At 36.5% G+C, this 19,996-nt stretch overlaps 1 protein-coding gene across 11 annotated transcripts in view; it reads left to right on the top strand.

The window, feature by feature from the left end:
* The window catches only part of PTBP3 (polypyrimidine tract binding protein 3), a 101,638-nt gene that overhangs the window by 70,266 nt on the left and 11,376 nt on the right, over positions 1-19,996 (top strand). For all 11 annotated transcript variants that reach the window (XM_070595063.1, XM_070595059.1, XM_070595065.1 and 8 more), the window contains 4 exons: positions 3,229-3,339; positions 4,673-4,847; positions 17,436-17,507; positions 19,751-19,890. In XM_070595063.1, the coding sequence (XP_070451164.1) occupies positions 3,229-3,339; positions 4,673-4,847; positions 17,436-17,507; positions 19,751-19,890 (498 nt within the window). The remainder of the gene's footprint in view (positions 1-3,228; positions 3,340-4,672; positions 4,848-17,435; positions 17,508-19,750; positions 19,891-19,996) is intronic.

The following is a 19,996-nucleotide window of genomic DNA, read 5'->3' as shown; positions in this document are numbered from 1 at the left end:
TGTGAAAAGTAGGGAAGCCATAAATGCTAGGGTCAGGGAAGGGGTTAGGAGCCAGCTGATGCAGAACCTTTATAATCTTTACACTGAGTAAGATGGGAAGCCGTTGGAGGATTTTGAGTAGAAGAGTGAGATGAGAGATTTATGTTTTAACATAATCACTCTTGTTAAGAATAAACATTAACTTGTTAAGTAGGCATAAGTGGAGGTTCTTGTCATAGTCTAAATGAGAGATGGTGGTGACCCAGGTGAGAACATGGGCACGGGAAGTGGTGATTATGCATGTATTTGAAAGGATTTGCTGATGGGTTGAATAGATGTGGGTTATGAAGAGAAAGAGTAATCAAGAATGCCTTTCAGATTTTGGATGCGAGCCTCTGGTAAAATAGAGTTCTTATTCTAAGTTAGTAAAGACTAGGGAGAGAAAAAGATTTGGGGCAGGGATGGGAGGTATAGCAGGAATCAAGAGTGTGTTTTGGACATGTTAAGTTTGAGATATCTATTAGACATTCAGGTGGGAGATGTTGAATAGACAATTGGGAAATCTGGATTGGGCATAAGGAATTCAGGGCTGAAGGTTTGGTGATCATCAGCATATGGGTGGTAATTAATGCCATTGGATTGGATGGCCTCACCTAGGGAGTGTTTGTAGATAAAGGGATGTACATTACATCCCCATGACTTACTTTTTTTTATAACTGGAAATTTGTACCTCTTAATCCCCTTTACCTGTTTTGCCCATCTTCCCATCTCCCTCCCCTCTGCTGATCACCAGTTTGTTTTTTGTATCTATGAGTTTGTTTCTGTTTTATCTTTGTTTGTTTTGTTTTTTAGATTTCACACCGAAGTGAAGTCATACAGTTTTTGCCTTTCTCTTACTTATTTCATTTAGCATAATCCCCTCTCGGTCCATCCATGTTGTCCCAAATGGCAAGGTTTCATTGTTTTTTATGGTGAGTGGTATTCTCGTGTGTGTGTGTGTGTGTGTGTGTGTGTGTGTGTGTGTGTGTACACCACCTCTTTTTTATCCAGTCATCTATTGATAGACACTTAGATTGCTTCTATATCTTGGCTATTGTAAATAATGCTGCCATGAACGTAAGGGTGCACGTATCTCTTCCAGTTAATGCTTTAGTTTTCTTCAGATAAATACCTGGAAGTGGAATTGCTGGATCATATAGTAGTCTATTTTTTAATTTTTTGAGAAACCTCCGTACTGTTTTCCATAATGGCTGCACCAATTTACGTTCCCAGCAACAGTGTACAAGGTTTCACTTTTCTCCACATCCTCGCCAACACTTATTTTTTGTCTTTTTGGTAATAGCCACTCTGACAGGTGTGAGGTGGTATCTCATTGTGGTTGTGATTTGCATTTCCCTGTTGGTTACTGATGTTGAGCATCTTTTCATGTATCTGTTGGCCATCTGTATGTTTTGATCATTCTTTTTTGATAATTAGAAAGCAGGACCATTTGCCTATTAAGGACACTCATACATAGTATTTGATAACAGCCTTTTTTTTTTTTTTATGGTTTTTTACTGAGGAAGATTGGCCCTGAGCCAGTCTTCCTCTTTTTTCTTTTTCTTCATTTTTTCTACCCAACGCCCCAGTACATAGTTGCACATCCTAGTTGTAAGTCATTCTAGTTCTTCTATGTGGGATGCCACCATGGCACAGCTTGATTAGCGGTGTGTAGGTCCCTGCCCAGGATCCAAAGAGGCAAACCCCAGGCTGCCAAAGTGGAGCGCGCAAACTTAACCACTTGGCCGTGGGCCAGCCCTGATAACAGCCACTTTTTACCAGCATAGGGAGTACTTAAATCTTTTATTCTTAGGAGCAGAAGAAGGTCAAGTTTCTGGCTTATTAAGATCCAAAATTAAAATGGGATGTTGGAGGAAAACAAAATGCATTGTAGTAAGCGTGGCCATGAACCTTTGTGGTGGTAAAGTAGAACGAGTGTTGTAAGAGCGCTGGTAGACAGGGATCTGTCAGGAAACCTTCCCCGCCCTCTGTTAATTCCTCTTCTCCAAAGACACTCCAGAGAGGCCTTTCTTTTTTTTTTTTTTAAGATTGGCACCTGAGCTAACGACTGTTGCCAATCTTTTTTTTTTTTTCCCCTGCTTTTCCTCCCCAAATCCCCCCAGTACATGGTTGTATGTTTTATTTATGAGTCCTTCTAGTTGTGACATGTGCCACCTCAGTGTGGCCTGATGAGTGGTGCCATGTCTGAGCCCAAGATCCGAACCGGCAAAACCCTGGGCCGCCAAAGCGGAGCGCACGAACTTAACCACTCAGCCACAGGACTGGCCCCCAGAGAGGCCTTTCCTCACCACTCTTGTACCTTCCCAACTTGCATTCCAGTTCACTCTCATCCTTTTCCTTTTTTATTTATAGCACTTTTTTATGACCAAACATTTGTTATTTATTTGCTTGTTTATCATCTTCATAAGAGCAGAGACTTAGGCCAATCTCTGTTTTGTTCACTGCTGATTTCCCAGTGCCTAGAACCGTGCTCTGTGCGTATTTGATGAATTACTACAGCAGCCTCTAATTTTGTGGTTTCTCTGTCTATAAAATCTCAAAAAAGTAGGAAGGCCAGCCCCATCGTCGAGTGGTTAAGTTCAGGCACCCCACTTCAGTGGCCCAGGGTTTTCCCGGTTTGGATCCTGGGCACAGTCATGGCACCACTCATGAAGCCATGCTGAGGCCGCGTCCCACATAGTAGGACTAGAAGGACCCACAACTAGAATATGTAACTATGTGCTGGGGGGCTTTGGGGAGAAGAAGAAGAAGAAGAAATAGAAGACTGGTGACAGATGGTAGCTCAGGTGCCAATCTTTAAAAAAAAATGCTTAAAAAGTAAATGCTGATTCTCAGGGGGAAGTGGTTGATCCATGTGACTGTTGTACTTCCATCTGTATGCTTTGTAAGACCATTATCTTACAGCATTAATTCTTGCTGTAGCCTCCTGTTAGCGTTTTGCTGTTTATGACATGCTGTAAACTAGGTTAAATATGAGTGTTTATTGTGTGTCAGGCTCAGTTTTAAGTCACGCATGGATGTTGAAACATTAACATGTTAGGCTTGATTTATGTCATTTTGGTACCAATAGTTTTAATAGAGGAAATTATTTTCATTTAAAAATGGGGTTCATGAATCAAATTGTATTTACAAAGGAACACTAACTTGATTTTTTTTCTTAGATTTGACCTAATGTGAACTTTTTTCCAGATATTTTCTAAATTTGGCACAGTCTTGAAGATTATCACCTTTACAAAGAATAATCAGTTTCAAGCCTTGCTTCAGTATGCTGACCCATTGAATGCGCATTATGCCAAAATGGTAATTATAGTGAGCTAAAAATTACTTCTTTCTCCATATGAAATGGTTTCAAATCACCTATCATTTCTCAGATCTCTGGGACTCATTTCTGTTTGTCATGTTTAAAGTCTAGAGTTGAGCACAGTACTCCTGACATAATCTGACTAATAAAATAGCATTATCTTGCCCTTGTGCCTTCATTTACTTCTATTAAATCAGCTAAAGATTAATTGATTTCACTATTTTTGCACCCATATTCGGTGTTGAATCTTGTTGAGCTCTGAATTGGTGAAGACACTAAATCTTAGGAAATAAGCTGCTGGCAATTCAGTGTCTTTTTTTTTTTTTTTTAGTACATGAGTTGCTTGACTTTTGACAGGATTATAGAACTTCACCTTCAATTTGGTTATATTTGACCCATCTCCTGCTGAGATCTCTCCCTAACCCTAATTCTGTCTTGTATCGGTATCTGATTTATTTCTAATTTCTTTTCAAAGATAGGGACTAAGGTTTATATTACTTTTGTGTGCCATACAGTGTCTGGCTCTTGATTAGGAAGATAGCCTTTATATTTATTGTACCTTCTACTTGTGTGTATGATTTTGTACCTTTATGATGGCATACTTGTCAATAACTATTACTATAAGTCAGGGGTTTTTGTGTATTTTTTGGTTGTTTTTTATATGTTTTAGCTTCTGGTATCTCTTTTTATAAATTTGAGCATTCGTTGAAGCCGTAAGTGGCTACAAATATCCCTTTGGTAAATTGGTATTATTGTGAAGGGAGGGGTTATTGATCTTTAGTCTTGTATCAGAACTGACTCCAAATTTTCCTTGGCCTATTATTCAGATATTCAATATTCAAAATAAATTTACAAGAGAAAAAATAAGTGGCCTATAATATTTCATCTATTGTGGTTCTGACAAATACTGTTTATAAAGGCTTTATCTTAACCTATATAAACCAGACTAAAAAGAATTAAGATGAAATGTAAAATTAAAATATCTTTAAATATTTGCTATGGACAAAATAACCATAATAACAGCTAGTACAGTGTACAGTAATGTATAATAGTCTTCCAAGCTTTTGCATTTCTCCTCTTTCATTTGATTTTACTACTAACAAGATAGAGATTATCCTTATTTTACAGGTGAAAAAACTGAGTTAGAGATTCTCTTTTTCTCTCGTAGGCTCACACAGTTAGTGACAGAGGTGGAAGATAAACAGATCTTTGGCTTTTAGTCCAGTGCTCTCTGCTTTACACCTGATTGCTACTCTGTGTCAAAGTAGAGGCTACTTGATTTATCATTGTTGTTGTCTTGCAAAACATGAGTTCCTTTCTTACATGCTTTAGGCTCTGGATGGCCAGAATATCTATAATGCATGCTGCACTCTGCGTATTGACTTCTCCAAGCTCACCAGCCTTAATGTGAAATATAATAATGACAAAAGCAGAGACTTCACCCGCTTAGACCTTCCTACTGGTGATGGCCAGCCATCCCTTGAGCCCCCTATGGCTGCTGCTTTTGGTGAGTAGTTCTGTTTTGAGTCACGAAGCAAGTTTTCTGAAGTTGCAAGTTTCAATTATTAATCCATATATGTCAGTTAGCCTTTTTCTTGGATTCTGTCAGGATTTCTAAAGGAAAGCAAGAGTCATGGAACAAAATGTGTTCATTAATTAAATCTCAATGTTAGTAGATTCTATTAGTTGGCAAAACAAGTGAATTTCTGAAATTGAGTTGCAAATTTATTTTCTAATATTAATATTACTCGTTCTTTATAAGCTGTACAGCCATTTGCTTCAAGTTAATAGTGTTATGTATTAACATTTGTTTAAATATGTTGGTTTATAGTCAGCAGAATATTGGTGTAAGTGCTCTTGGGAGAAATAATTTTCCCTTTTTAAGTAGTGATATTTTAAAACAAGGGCCTAAATTAGTGGTATGTTCTTCCTTTATTCAAAGAAGAAGATATATTTTATTTTGCTTTGTTTTTTTAAATATCACAGCTTCCATCTTTACCATAAGCTTGTGTGAAGTTGCATTTTTGCATTAATAAAAATACAGCCTTCTGAATTGTCTCTGTAAACGTCACATTGAAGAGCTTCTTTTTTTATTTAAAATTAGTTCTCAATATATTTATACTTTAAAAATGAACCTTTCTGTAAAGGAAGAAGCAGTGGAGGACCCAGTTGGTGTATCATTAGGTTAACATGTGTACTTTGTGGTTCTGCAGTTCTCAAAAGTGTGGTTTATTATTTAAAGTATTGAAGTTTTATTTCCCTTTGTGATTGTTTTCCTTTCCCAAATGACAGCATAAAATATTGCTAATTGAGACCCTAAGTGGTATTTAGTCCATTTTCATTGAGAACAAAGAATTTTTGGCCAAATGGTTGTCCAAAATTTCTTAGGAAACAGTTTGTAACTTTAAGATAAAAGCTTTTTGTTGTCTCTAACTGAAAAAGTCAAGTGAATTGTTCAGTTCATGTTCCTAAAATTGTTTAAGTTTCTGTTTTGGTCTGACCAAATTTTTGTGTTTTATATTTGTTGCCAGCCTCTACTTATATGTCCAATTTGGCAGACCCAAAAGTCTTTGTAATTACCATTTCAATAACAGTGATGGAAATTAAGGCTCTCAAGTTTGCTAAAACTTGGCTATCAAATGCAGAACTGCACTTATTCCAGTAATTGAATATAGACTACTGGTATAATTAATCTTCTGCATTGTGGGAGGAGGACATTTTAAAAATATGATTAAGAATTTTGGTTTCTGAATACGAAATAGAATATTAACATCCTTTTTCAGTGTATTAATAAATCCTTAGTCATTGCAAAGTAATGTCTACATCCTAAGATAAGTGATTCATCAAACAAAGAGTAATACTTTTTTATATATGCTGTGAAAGTTTACTCTGCCTCTCACTAGTATTTGACAGAGTTCACTATTCCCTCCTTTTTTCTCTTGGCTTCTGAAACACCGCAGTTTCCTGCCTTTTTTCTTACCTTTCTGGCTGTACAAGTTGCCTTTTAAAGTTCTTAGGGATAAGTTGTAAACACTCAGTCCCCGATTTTAGTGATATATATTATACTTACAGAAAAGTTTATAGAATATGTAAATACATTTTTTAATACCCTTGTGATTACCACCCAGGTTGAGAAATAAAATATATACACATACTGAAGAAACACTCTTTGTAACCCTCTCATTGATTGTGTTCCTACTCTCCCAGCCCCAAGATAACTATAGTCTCAAATTTGATCATAATCGTTCTTTTATTTTTCTGCGTCTTGCTTGTTTTTTTTAACCACTCATTATGCAGCCCTAAGTGCTAATTTAAAATCTTTTCCTCTTATATTTAGAACTTTATGTAAATGGAATCGTGCTGTTTATTTTGTGTGTGACTTGTGATTCATCCCCATCCATACATGTAGCTGTCGCTTATTCTCAGTACTGTGAGATCCAGATTCTTGTATAATACACCACAGTTTGTCTATGCATTCTCCTGTTGATAGACATTTGGGTTATTTTAGTTTGTGGCTATTTGAACAATGCTGCTATGAAATTTTCCTGACGTACTGATGAGTTGAACTTATTTGTGTATTGGTCATTCTCCCTTATGAATTTTCTCTTCCACTCTTTTCCCTATTTTTGTGTTTGGTTTCTTGTTTCTTCTTGTTTATTTGTAGGAATTCTTTATATATCCCAGACACTAGTCCTTTCTTGGTTATGTGTGTTGCAAATAGTTTCTCCCGTTTTTGGCTTATTGGTTCATTCTCTTTGTGCTATTTTTATGTAGTCAAATTTCTTTGTCATTTCCTTTATATTTTGTGTTTTGTTATAAGAAATCTTATTACCCTGACATTATAAAGATATATACTTACATTCTAAAGTTCATAGTATTTTAATAAATTTTTGTTGAAACAATTTAAGTTACAAGAGTAGTACAAAGAATTTCTTTGTATCCTTCATTCATATTCCCCAGTTGTTAATATCATGTCCCCTTTGCTTTATCATCTCCTGATTTTGTGTGTGTGTGTGTTGGAGGGGGGTTTGGTAGGTAGTTTTTTTTCCCCCTGAATCATTGAAGAGTAAGTTGCAGGTATGATGCCCCTTTACTTCTAAATACTCATCATATATTTTCTAAGAACAAGGACATTCTTTTGTAAATACAGTTCAGTTATCAAAATCAGGAAATTAACATTTATACAATACTATTATCTAATCCATAGACCTTTTTAAGATTTTGCCAGTTGCAAAATCATATTCTCTATACGAGAATTTTTTCTGGTAAAGATCCAAACCAGTATCAGGCTAATTTATTTGTCATGTCTCCCATTTTTCCCCTCCCCAAAGCCCCAGCACATAGTTGTATATCCCAGTTGTAGGTTCTTCTAGTTCCCCTATGTGGGATGCCACCACAGCATGGCTTGATGAGTGGTACTAGGTCCATGCCCAGGATCCAAACCAGTGAACCCCGGGCTGCTGAAGTGGGCCATGTGAACTAAACCACTCGGCCACAGGGCTGGCCCCTGTCATGTCTCTTTAGAATCCTTTAATTTGGAACATTTCCTCATTCTTTGTGTTTCATGACCTTTGCATTTTTTAAGAGTTCAGGTTGGATATTTTATAGAATGTCTCTCAGTATGAGTGTCTAATTTTTTTCCTGAAATTATGTGTCTGTCTTAGTTCATTACATCAGGAGGCCCATGATGCCAGTTTATCCTGTTCCTGGTGGTATTAACTTTGATCAGTTATTAAAGTGGCTTGTACCAAGTTTCTTTCCAGGAAAGTTACGGTTTTCTTTTGTAATTATTTGTAGGGAAACAACGTTGAGACTATATAAATATACTGTTCCTTATCACTTTTCATCCTTTAGTTTTAGCATCCATCGCCGAAATTGTTAACTGATGGTTGCCATATTGGTGATTTGCTAATACCATCATGCTTTCTACATTTATTAGCTGGGATTTTATTATGAAGGACTTCTTTCTTACCACCACTTCCTTCCTTCATTTATTTTGCATAAATTTGGCATATAACATTGTGTGAATTTAAGGTGTACAATGTGTTACCTTTATACATTAATATAGTGTAATATACTTGCTGATTGATATTTATCACATAATTGTAGTAGAGTATTACTGTCTATATTATACTGTGCATTACATCTCTATGGCTTAATTGCTACTCGTTATATTTATTTCTATTTTCGTGTCAGTATGCACGTGTAGATTCTTATTCTATGGGTTATAATTTTGTACTATCATTTTTCATTTTATGTTCAAACTATCCCAAATTTGGCCAGTAGGAGCTCTTTCACTTTGGCCTATGTGGCCTTTTGCCATGTCTCCATCATTGTTTGAGCGCTCCCTTCTTTCTGGCAGAAGATATTTCAGATTTTTACCTTCCCTGCCTTAACACTGCAATCAGCCATTTCTCCAATGAATCCTGGTTCCTTTTAGTGGGAAATGACGTTTGGAAATCAATGTCTAGGCGTTAGATGTGCTCATTGCTAATAGAGAATCATTGTTTCTAAGCACTTTAAATGGACATGACTAAGATAAATATATGTATGTACTTCATAAATATATTTCTCTGTGTATTTGTTTAAAAAAACCCACAAGTTTTAACTGATACCTCCAATTCTAATCCAGCACCCTTTTATGTTGTAACGCCCTTCTTCAGGAATGAGAAATCTAGTTTTCATTAGCCTCAATATATTTACTTATTTGCTCAATTATATAATATACCAAAAGTATTTTCAGAATTGCTAACATATACCATTCAGCTTAATATTTGCTTAATAGTTTTCTTAAATAGTTTTCTGGGCGTTGTTCATTGGTCTATTTATTTGTCTTTCCTTTCGTCATTACTACAAGTCTCACTATCTGATAGAGGAAGTCTTTTTACCTTATTCTTCAAGAGCATCTTGACAATTCCTGACCATTTACACATGAATTTTAGAGTCAGCTTGTCAAGTCCTCAAAAAAAAATAAAGCTACTGGGGTTTTGATTGGATTACGTTGACTTTATAAGTCACTTAGAAGATAATTGACCTCTTACAGTAGAATCTTCCAGTCTTTGAACACTGTACATCTCTCCATTCATTCGAATGTTCCTTAACATCTTTCAGTAAAGTTTGGTGACTTTTCTCTGTAAAGATTTTCATGTTTTGTTAGATTTATTCCTAAGAACCATACTTTTTAGATTCTCATTTTAGACCTCTTATTTATGATCTGTGAAACCTTGGGCAAATTGCTGAACTGCTCTGCTCTTTTGTTTCTTCACATGTGAAATGAGCATAAAAATAGTACCTAACTGGTAGGCTTATGATGAACCGTAAATATGCTAATGTACATGAAGATTTAGAATGGTTCCTGGGAAAGGTACAGTGTAAGTTTTAGCTATCATTGTTACTTTGTTTTCTAACTGTTGCTAATATAGAAATGCATTGTTGTTTCTTCATTTCATATTCAGCAATCTTGATAAACTCTTAATAATTTCTTTTTCTTACTTTAGTAAGATGCACTGAACTTGTAAAATTTGTATAGAAATGGGAAAAGAAAATAATCAAGCCAGTTTGTAGTGTTGAAAGGATAGATATATTGATTAGTGAAGCAGGATAGAGAGTCTAGAAATAGACCCATACCTATGTAGTCAGTTGGTTTTCCACAAAATTGCCAATGTAAAATTCAAAAGGGAGGGGTCAACCCCGTGGCCGAGTGGTTAGGTTCGTGCGATAAGCTTTGACCGCCTGGGGTTTCACTGGTTCGAATCCTGGGTGTGGACATGGCACCACTCATCAGGCCATGCTGAGGCAGCATCCCACATACCACAACTAGAAGGACTCACAACTAAAATATATATATAACTACATACTGGGGGGCTTTGTGGAGAAAAAGGAAAAATAAAATCTTTTAAAAAAAATTCAAAAGGGAAAGAAAAATCTTTCAACACATAGTTTTTGTACAGGTGGCTATCTATATTGGAAAAAAAAAACATTGATCCTTATCTCACACCGTACTGACAGATTGACTTGAAAAGAATCTTAGACCTATATGTAAAATTTAAATCTATAAGACTTGTAGAAGAAAGCATAGAAAATCTTTGTAACCTCTGAGGACATGCAAAGGTTTCTTAGATAGAACACAAAAAAGCACAAACCATAAAGGGAAATTTATGCAAGAAAACCAAGGGTACTGGCCCAGTGGCCGAGTGGTTAAGTTCCTGCACTCTGCTTCAGCTGCCCAGGGTTTCGCCTGTTTGCATCCTGGGCGCAGACCTAGCACCTCTCATCAAGGCATGCTGAGGCTGCATCCCACATAGCAGAACTGGAAGGACCCACAACTAGAATATACAAGCATGTACTGAGGGGCTTTGGGGAGAAGAAGAAGAAGAGGAAAAGAAAACCAAAAGGCAAGCTACAGACTTGAAGAAAAATATTTGCAACACATGTATCAGACAAATTAATTATATCAGGTTATATAAATAACTCGTATAGTTCCATAATAAGAAAACAAAGAAGCCAGTTTTGAAAATGGGCAAAAGATGGTGTATGAATGGCGATAAACACATGAAAAGATGCTCAGCATCTCTGGTTATCAGAGAAATGGAAATGAAAATCACTAAGATCTTACTGCATGCCCATTAGAATAGCTAAAATTTAAAAAGCTTATTGTACCAAGGATGTGGAACATCTTTCTCTAGCATAGTGTGTTGGCGGCAATGTAAAATTTAGGTCCAACCACTTTAGAAAAGAGTTTGGCAGTTTCTTAAAAAGTTTAATGAGCACCTGCAATATGACCTGGCCATTTTACCCCGTCATTTTCCCAAGAGAAATGAAAGTTTGTGTCCACAAATACTTGTACATAAATAAATGTTTATAGTAATTTTATTTGTAGTGACAAAATCTAGAAATATTCTATTCTAAATTCTAGAAATGTTCTGTAGGTGAATGGATAAACAAGATGTAGTTTATCGATGTGGTGAAATATTTTTCAGCAACAAAAAGGAATAAGTTGATAAGAACAACAGGGTTATGCTACATGAAAAAAGCCAGACAAAACATTATTATGAATGAAAAAAACCACATTAAAAAAGAACACCTACTATGTGGTTCTGTTTATATATAATTCCATGAAATGCATAGTAATCTGTAGTGATAGAAAGCAGATTTCTGGTGGCCCGGGGACAGGATTTGGAGAGAGATGGATTACAAAGGGACACAAGGAAATTTTTGAGGTGATGGAAATATTTTGATTATGATGATGGTTTCACGTGTTTTAAATATACATCAGGACTCTTCAGATAAGTACCTTTTCTATGTGTACAGTTTATTGTATGTAAATAAGAAGAGAGAAATAAGTCATATCATTTCAGTCAAATGCTGATGACCCTCCAAAAATTCCCATTTCTTTCAGAGGAAATGCCCATACCCTTAAATTGGATTACAAGGCCCTATACCATCTACTCCAGTTTTACTTTTTTGACATATGTATCTCCTTCGATGCTCCCCCATTGCTCTTTCTGCCTACCAAACTGACATCTCTCCTGTTTCAGAACATGTTAAGTATATTCCCACCTCTGGATAGTTCTACTGGTCATTCCCTCTGCCTGGAGTGCTTTTCTCCCAGAGACCCTCAAATTTTGCTCATGCTGCCTTCTTTGACCTACCCTGACCAGCCCTCCCTCGGTACTCCTGAGTCTTTCTGTTGTTTTTATAGTGCTTATCACTTTCTTACCTTATTAACTTAATTACTATGTTTATTTTTTATTCTGTTTTTATCACTTAGAATTAAGATTCACCAGGGTAGGGTTTTTTTTCTATTTAGTTTACTGATTTTTGTGCCTGACACAAAATAGGCACTCAAAAAATATTTGTTGAATTAATGTTTATTTATTATTCTGTGTTTCCTACTACTGTTTTTGAAGTTTAACACTGTTTTGTATTTTCATCTAGGATTTTTTTCTTCTTCTTCTTCTTCTCCCCTAAGGCCCCCTGGCACACAGCTGCATATTCCAGTTGTGAGTGCCTCTGGCTGTGCTATATGGAATTCCACCCCAACATGACCCGATGAGCAGGGCCATGTCTGCGCCCAGGATCCAAACCAGTGAGACCCTGGCCCCCAAAGCAGAGCACTCGAGCTTAACCACTTGGCCACGGGGCCAGCCCCTCATCTAGGATTTTTTTTTTCATCTAGGATTTTTAACTTCCGTATTTATTTTACCAAAATATAAATTTAATGGTACTGTACCCTTTCCTTGCATAATACAATAACTTCAGGACACTTTAACTCCTTTTACCTCCTCCTAACTCATGATATTATTTAAATTTTTTTAAACTTTAACCTGGCAGTGTGTTAGTATTGTTTTATACCGTCACTATTAATTCACATTAAATCATATATGACTCTTTGGTCTTTTAGTTCCTTCTTGCAACTCAGATATGCCATCTGGGATCACTTACCTTTTTCCTGAAGGACATCTTTTAGCATTCACTTAAGGAAGTCTCTGGTAACATATTTGAAGTTTTTATTTGTCCAAAATGTCTTTTTTTTTTTTTTTTGGTCAATTTTGAAAGATATTTTTGCTTAGTATAGAAGTCTAGGTTGACAGGTATTTTTCTTTCAGTATATTACATCATTTTATGATATTCTGATTTTCATTGTTCTTAGAAAGTCAACTGTCAAGTAAACTTCAGCTCTTTTCTCTCTGGCTATTTTTTAGACATTGTCTTCATCTTTGATATCCTTTGATAGTTTCTTTGATAGTTTCAGTGTGATGTGTCTGTTTAAGGACTTATTCTGAGTAGAGCTCATTAGGCTTCTTGATTTGGTGGATTGTTGTATTGTTTCTAAATATTATCTTTTGATATTTCCTCTTCCCACTGTTTCTTTTCTTACTTTCTGGAGCTTTGATTAGACCTGTTACATATTCTTACTGTGTTCTGAGTCTGTCGAACTTTCTTATATATTTTCTGTTTCTCTCTCTCTCTGAGCTGCATTCTGAATAATTCCTTAGGGACTAACTTTCATTTCACTAATGGTGTCTTCATTTTTGTCTACTCTGTTGTTAAATTTGTCTAGGAATTTTAAGTGTCTCCTGCCCTCCGGGTATTTTGGCATGTCTTTTATTCCTTTAAACATACTGTTTAAGTCTTCATCTGATAATTCCAGCATGTGAAATATTTGCACTTGTCTTTCTGCAATTAGATATTACTTCTCTTTTTTCTTTTGCCTGAGTTATTCATTTTACTTAAGAGGATTAATTGTGAGAGTTCTTTGAGGCTTAGGGTCAAGGTTGTATGTTCCTCCAGAGAGAATTTGTTAGTCTGTGACATAAAAGGCTCTGTGTTTGAGACCATTTCAATCTAAGTCCACAACTTTATTAATTTTCCTTTGGACTGCTAAGAGGTGTGAATTTTGGCTGCGAATTTGCATGTCAGCTTGCTTTTGGTTAGAACTTTTCAGGAACTTTTTAGCCCCTTTTCTGCTAGGCATGAAGGCCGGCCAACTTTCCTTGCTGTCTTGTGAGTGTAGGAGGAGTGTAAATGGGGTGGATTATTTTAGGTTTACAATTCTAGATTACTGCCATGAGGGTCTCCTGTTGACTTCCTTCCTTGGGCTAACCTTGGAATTTGCATCGTGTCTCCTACCCCGTGAGGCTGACAAAACCAAAGGTCAGTTTCACAGGGTTAGGTTTTTGGCCTAATATCATTTTGTCAGCCATTAGGTTTTTAAAGATCTCTTTACTCTTTCACTCTGCATTTTCTGCAGTAACGTTGGTCTGTATTATTCAGTCTGCTACTGTACCCACATTTTTAAAAATCATAATTGTGCTGTCTTTTCATAATACACGCTGTTGGCGATATTTTAAATGTCTCTCTTTTATCTGACTCATAATTTATTTAATCCTTCTCCACTTTGGACATTAAGCTTATTTCTTTGCGGTTTTGCTGTTATAAATAACACTGATAAACTGATTTCATAGGTAAAAATGTTATCTATTAATTTATATTGCCTTAATTGCTATTGTGGTGGTACATTTTCCAAATGTAAAATACCTATTCTTAGTCATTCAAATTTTAAACCTTTTTCTTAGAGGTTTGTATAATCTTTTCATAAAGATACTAACCTTTTGTCTAACAGGTTACTTTGCTAAAATGTTTCTGTTTCTGCTTACTTGAGGAGTATAGATTTGTGAAAACTTTATAAATGATTCTTTTGTAGCATTTTAACAAATGTTCTTATTAATTGTATTTTGCTTGGAAACCATTATTTAAAATTTGGCCCATGGTAATTGTCTGCCAATTCTTTCGTTTATCACTGTTTAATGTTCTTTGATAGTTATCTCAAAATTTTTCATTTCTCTAAAACCTAATGCTAGTCTTCTGCCTCACCCCTCCCCCACCATAGCCATCTGTATTAATCTCTTTGTGTGTTTAAAAAGAACCTCCTTTCCCCTTCCCCTAAATCTCAGTGGTTTGCAGGAGTAAACGTTTATTTCTCTCACGTGACTGACCTTTAGGCAGCTGTGAATCAGCTTTTGCAACCCTCCTTCACATGTCTGTGATTGAGGACCTAGGCTGAAGGCGTCACTCCATTTGAGACAGGGCGTTCTTGTGGCAGAAAGTAAAAAATAAGAGAGCTTGTGTAAACCTACAATGCCTCTTAAAGCTTCTGTATAGAGGTGGTACCTGCCATGTGTGTATTCCTCTCACGTAACTGAGTGTAGTGGAAATTGCATAGAAACATATGCTCCTCCCATAGGAGGCACTGCGAGTCACATGACCCATCAGAGATACATGGAAGAGGCAAGTGAGGGACCGGCCTTGTGGCCGAGTGGTTAAGTTCACACGCTCCGCTTTGGTGGCCCAGGGTTTCATGGGTTCGGATTCTGGGTGCAGACATGGCGCTGCTCATCAAGCCACACTGAGGCAGCGTCCCACGTGCCACAAGTAAGAATATACAACTATGTACTGGGGGGCTTTGGGGAGAAAAAGGAAAAATAAAATCTTTTAAAAAAAGAGAGACAAGTGAATACTTGGCAACAGTAATTAAGTCTTCTTTTGTTCCTTAAATATAGTTATGTCTGTTTTGAAAATAAATTATTTTACCTATGATCTAGAGCCTACTTGACTGTAAGTTTAGCAAGGATAGAGATTCTTGTCTGCTTTGTTCAGTGCTTCCTCAGCACTAGAAGGATGTTTGGCTCATAATGTGCTTACAAGAAATATGTTTCTCTTTCTTTCTTTTTTTTTTTTGGTGAGGAGGATTGCCCCTGAGCTAACATCTGTTGCCAGTCCTCCTCTATTTTATATGTGGGACACCACCACAGCATGGCTTGATGAGCAGTGTGTAGGTCCATGCCCTGGACCCCAGCATGCAAACCCTGGGCTGCTGAGGTGGAGCATGTGAACTTAACCACTGTGCCACCAGGCCAGCCCCTTTCCCTTCTTATTTTATCAGTAATTCTCATTTTTTGTATCTTCATTTATTTTCTATTTCAAGCTAGCTCTGCTAGCTCTATCCCTGAAGTCTCTTAATGACTATATTGTCTTGAATTATTTTAATAATTCACAGCTGCCTATTTAACAAATGCTGGTAAATAATTCTCTTTAATGAAGGGAATGAGCTTTTACCTCCTTTGGAAAATCCAGCCTGCATGCTTCTTCCTATAAATATGCTCATTACACTATCATTAAAAAAAAGAACACCTCCCTTTGACTCTTAAATCTAACATCTCGCTATTGCTCTAAAACTATTCTTTACCTTTTACATTTCTCATTATTTTTGACTTCTGTTGAACCCCCCTTCCCCAAACTCTGTTCTTCTAGATCCTGAGGGACTATGTAATTCACTTGTTTTTGTTTTTTTCTAAGGCTGTTCTCTTTCCTTTAGAATGTTCCTCTTCCTCTGCCACTTAAGTGTACTAATTCTCCCAGGTTCTGTTTTTAGCTCTCTTCATTTCTTGTCTTGTACCCTTTTTATTGGAGCTCTCATTTTCATGACTTTCACATTTATTTCTACATAGGTGATTTACAAAGATGTGTCTTAAAATAGTTATTCTGGGGCCGGCCCAGTGGCGCAGTGGTTAAGTGCGTGCATTCTTGCTTCAGTGGCCCGGGGTTCACCAGTTTGAATCCCGGGTGTGGACATGGCACCGCTTGGCAAGCCATGCTGTGGTAGGCGTCCCACATATAAAGTAGAGGAAGATGGGCATGGATGTTAGCTCAGGGCCAGTCTTCCTCAGCAAAAAGAGGAGGATTGGCAGTAGTTAGCTCAGGGCTAACCTTCCTCAAAAAAAAAAAAGGTTATTCTGAGTTTGCCCCCTCATTTCCACCTGTGGGCATTTCCATTTGAATGTCTTACCATCACTCAACCTTCACAGTTTCCAGAACTAAAATGTTTTCCTGCTTGTACCGACTCCTCCAGTGGACGTAACTTCTGTTTTTGTTGATGGGCCACAATCACCAGGCTTCTGAAAGGAACAGGAAGAATACCAGCATTTGTTTAGCATCTGGTACACACTAAGCCTGTGCTTTTCAGTTACGTAATGTGTAGCTCAAGTTTTACCTCATCAGAAACCTTCTCCCATCAATCACAGTGAATCCTCTGTGATCCCTTCGTGTTAGACTACTTGCCTTATATTTGTGTTTAAACCACTAGACGCTCAAGATATGAATCTCCTATAATTCATACTTTTAGTTTCTGAGCCTCTCAGAGCCAAGGATTTTTATTTCGTATTTCTTCTTGTCAGTACCCCATAGGTACACTGCAATGTAATAAGTATTTGTTGCTTTTCACATAGAAACAATGCTCTAAATAAGGGCAAGAATCTCAACCTCGGTAACAAAACTAGATAAACTAAAACTAAATAAACTAATAACTCAAAACCAAATAACAGCTAAGCTGTGCTCTTAAAGCCAGTTGAAAGGAGTTAGCCTCTGGCAGTGGCAGAGGCTCTTTAGTTATACACGAAGGATTGCCTGTTGAACAAATCTTTCCTCCATAACAGAATCTCCTTATCAATAATACACCCTCCAAGAACCATTCTGTACTGCTTTGCTAACATTTATAGAAGGTAGTATATTTATTTTAGCTTCTCTTCCCCATTAGGTGCACCCGGTATAATTTCCTCACCATATGCAGGGGCTGCTGGATTTGCCCCAGCCATTGGATTTCCTCAAGGTACAGGTGACTCTTTTAAAAAGTTGAATTTGAAATGATTTTTTAATGATGTTCTGTATTTTCTAGGAACTTAAGATGAAAAATGTTAGCATATTTGGAGCATTTACAATAACAGCATTATGTCTCTCCATCATAAAAGTGGCTCATTGTGTGATGCACAGCTTTCTTGTATTTACAGATAATTCTCTTAGGTTCCATTCTGAACCCCAGAATTCCATTATATGTTCTACATCATTTGTACTTTGCCGCTGTACTTGCCAGATAACTGTATGTTGACTATATTAAATAATCCTAGGTTTGCCTTTTCAGTTATTATATAAAATGTATGGGCTGCTTCTGTCTTTCCTGATAGGTGCTGTTTATTTCAGGCGATGTATATATTTTTTTCTTTCGCTAATAGAGGTAATTAAGAAATAGCAGTTGGTTAGTACTTTGATAATGGCTCTCTCACTCTTTGCCAGATAGTAAACAAAATGAATTTGGTCATGACTTAAGGAGAAGAAAAAAGTTACTTTATGTTTTTATCTCTGGTGCCTAAAGCAAGCACTGAGGCTGGTGGTCAGGAGCCTGGAGTGTTGAACCTAGTCTGCGTGTTACATTTCCAGCTTCCAGCTGATTCATGGATATAACTCAATTGCGACATACCTGTTTTCTGGCAATAATCTTTCTACCCTACCTTTCTAATTCTGGGAATTTTAGCCACTCTCTCGTCAATGGAGAGGTTGAAGTTAACTAAAAAGGATGGAGTGGTAAGAAGGTTGAGGTTTAAGTTTGAGGTTTTTGCTAGTTTTAAGACTTAACCTATGTTTAATTGCATGAATTCTCTACCTATTCCATTAAAATCAAGGCATTATACGTTTTGTGTATGTATTTGAAGCTTAATCTAATTAAGCTTCAAAAGTTTAATATACATTTGGAAATAGTGATGTATGGTTTCCCTCATTTTCGATATTTAGATATTTCTTTTTGACACACTCTGTATAAAACACTGTAGTAGAAGTTAAGAAAGAAAAATTGTGTAAAGAAGGCTCCTGAGTTGATAAGACTTTTAAGGGTTAGTAGAGGGGTATGTATAACGCACACGTATACACCCTAGAGCATAGCTAAGGTGTTCTGTCGGCAGTATATAGGAGACCTATTTATTCAGAAGTTGCAGGGTTGGGTGGAGGGGCGTAGGAAGAGGTCATTTGAAGGACTAGCGAGTATAGATTTCTTGGGAAAGTATCTAGCCTGAGAAGGTGGTCTGTGCAGTTTTAAAATTCAGCAGGATGATGGTAGTAATAACCTTTTTAGATTGTTGGGCAGAATAATCTAAGTGTCTACTCTATTGCAATTTTATTACATAATTTGTGGTAAAGAGGCCAGGCTCCATCTGTAATAAGGAATTTTGATCTTAAAGAATCAATAAATTAAGGAACTGGTTCATTTTACATAAACTAGAGATTTTAGTTTAGATAATTTTTAAGCTGAAAACAAATAGTGGGACCTTGTGAGAAAGTGTGCTGTTTTAAGTATAGTGTATAATGTCAATATTTCAGTATTATAGAATTTTCGGTTGTTCTGGAATATCTAGAGGAGTAGAGAGCTCTGAGAATTCTTGTTACAAAAGAATTCTGAATTCTGTAAATCTATATTGTTGATGGCAATAATGTTTACATAGCACTTCACAAGGTTACAAACACTTTTCCCATTCAGAACGTCATGCGTTCTGCATGTATACAAGTCACCTGTTTTAGGTAAACAACTCAGTGATTTTTTAGTAAATGTACAGAATTGCGCAGCCATTACCACAGTCCAATTTTAGAACATGCAGTACTACTTAGCATGCATATGTGACCTCTGCTGAAGGCCTTTTTGTTTTTTTTTTTACTATATCTGATTTTCAATATGAAAATTATGTCACCTTTATAGAAATGTGCTGGAATATGTCTATTTCAAGAAACAGAGGGAGTGCTTGTAGTTGATAGACCCTCCAAAGAGCCTAATGGCTTTTACAACCAGTGAATTCAGTTGCTCTTCAAAGTACTATATAAATAATAGAGTACTGAGTGTGATAATGTTAAAGGATAAGGAACCTGTTTTTCAGACAGACAGGCAGAAAACTAGCCTTTGATATCTTTATGGTACTTTGACACATTTTCTTCTATATTTTTGTTTTTGTCTTCATTTGTTTACTTAAGTTATATCCAGATATAACTTATCCAGATAACAAGAATATGAAATGCTTTTGATGTTTTAAAAAGGTTTATCAGTCCAAACTGTTCCTGGAGCTCTGGGTCCTCTCGCAGTCACCTCCTCTGCTGTCACTGGAAGGATGGCCATTCCTGGGGCTAGTGGTATACCAGGAAATTCTGTTCTCCTTGTCACCAATCTCAATCCTGATGTGAGTTGAAAAGTATTATATGTAAATAATCTTTCAGGAGGAGGTATAGTAGCTTCTGACCTAAGGTTGTATTCAAATGAAATGTTACATTTTGTTTTAAGGATTT

Source organism: Equus przewalskii, chromosome 26 (genome assembly GCF_037783145.1).
Source record: "Equus przewalskii isolate Varuska chromosome 26, EquPr2, whole genome shotgun sequence".
NCBI classification, from domain to species: Eukaryota; Metazoa; Chordata; class Mammalia; order Perissodactyla; family Equidae; genus Equus; species Equus przewalskii.
The sequence above is the reverse complement of the archived record's forward strand: the minus strand, read 5'-3'. Positions and strand labels throughout refer to the sequence as shown.